The sequence below is a fragment of the Cryptosporidium andersoni genome (assembly GCF_001865355.1).
Source record: "Cryptosporidium andersoni isolate 30847 chromosome Unknown contig_83, whole genome shotgun sequence".
Lineage (NCBI taxonomy): Eukaryota > Apicomplexa > Conoidasida > Eucoccidiorida > Cryptosporidiidae > Cryptosporidium > Cryptosporidium andersoni.
The window spans coordinates 7,139-8,776 of record NW_027122864.1 but is presented as its reverse complement, the minus strand read 5'-3'; the positions used below and the strand labels follow the sequence as shown (position 1 = coordinate 8,776).

General features: G+C 23.1%; 1 protein-coding gene across 1 annotated transcript; it reads left to right on the top strand.

The window, feature by feature from the left end:
- Positions 1-200: 200 nt before the first annotated feature.
- On the top strand, positions 201-1,439 carry cand_028950 (uncharacterized protein; the record flags this gene model as incomplete). Its single annotated transcript, XM_067213122.1, has 1 exon — positions 201-1,439. The coding sequence occupies one exon, from the start codon at positions 201-203 to the stop codon at positions 1,437-1,439; it is 1,239 nt and encodes a 412-aa protein (XP_067067695.1).
- Positions 1,440-1,638: the final 199 nt, after the last annotated feature.

Here is a 1,638-nt window from a genome sequence, read left to right as displayed (position 1 = left end):
GTTTTATTATCTTAACCAGATAGTCAATAATTTTACATTCTATTACTTAATAAGATATTTAAATGAGCGGTAAATATAGGCGCTAATATTTATAAAATTTCTTGTTACAAATAAGTGGTAGAATAACTATTTTTATGATACAGCAAATTAAAATTGATACTTCTATATCCCCTATGTACCTCCCTCAGGAAATTGGATAAATGTTATCAGATGTATTAGAAGATTATGATCAGATGACTTGGTCCTCTATATTTGAGGAGATACGTCCCTCACAAAACATAGTTTATGCATTAGACCCAAGATTTTTACATAAATTACGTAATTTGTGTATTATTGCTTTATCTGGAAATATATTAATGAACATTTTGATAATACTATGTATAATTTTAGCTATATCTGAGGATATTCTATTTCCAAAAATTACAAAAACAATTTTGTTCATTGTACTTACTACTGCATCAATTATTTCTTCAACAATTTTATACAAAGAATATAAGATAGTTAAAACTATTATTGGTGAGTATCCAGAAATTCCCTTTGAATCTAAAATTTGTCTTTGTATTATATGCTTTATCATGGGACTTTTTGGTAGGGTTGGTGATGCATTAGATACATGCTTTTTATTAAGTCTTTGGTTTATATCCATCAACTATAGTTTAATTATTTATCCAGTATTTATTTTTTCTAATATGATAATCATAGTTATTAAGTGTCGTATGATTATAACATTATTTTTATCTAATGATTTATTTATAATTTCTAAACCTTCAACTTTTTTGTCACTTTTCAAAACAGCTAATATGGATAATATTGAAGATTATGAGCTGGAATCTAGAAATAGAATAAATGAGGGAGAGATAGAAATGTCTGGAGTCTCTACTAATTGTCAACATAATGTTAATAATTGTATAGAATCAGTTTCAAATAATAGAGATGATAATGAAGACAATACTAGACATGTATTATACAAGTGTATTAGAAGATGTAAAAAATTTTTTATAGATGATGATTTGAATATGTATGAATATAAAGAAAATAATGACAATTTAACAGATGGAATTATTCATGTTGAATCTTCTAGTAATTCTTATCAAAATGTAAAGATACCATATACAATACGTCCCTATAAGATTCTACAATTTTCAGATACATTTCATATATTTCATCTTCATTTAATTCACAATATTTTCCGTGACTTTTTTGTAATTCCAAATCATATTGAAGCTCATGAATTTAATATTTCTTCTTATTTTTTATGGAAATTATTTACTAATGATGCCTTATTATTATTATTAAAGCTTATAGTTTTGTGTATTACTGGTGGATATAATAAATGGTTTCTTACTACATCCATTATATTTACAATATTATATAATATTCCCATGTTTATTTATCTTCATATAAATGAAGCAGTTATTCAAGATATATGTCAAGAATAGTATGATTTTAATAACCAAATTTTGATATTCAAATATTAAAGATAAATTCGTATATTAGAAAATTAGTAAAACAAACTTTTATATTTAGTCTTTTTGATATATAAATGTATTTAAAATAAATGAAATGAAAAATTTTATATAACTTATCATTAATTTTCATAAATATATTCAAATCTAATTTGTTTTTTTTTTTTTTTTT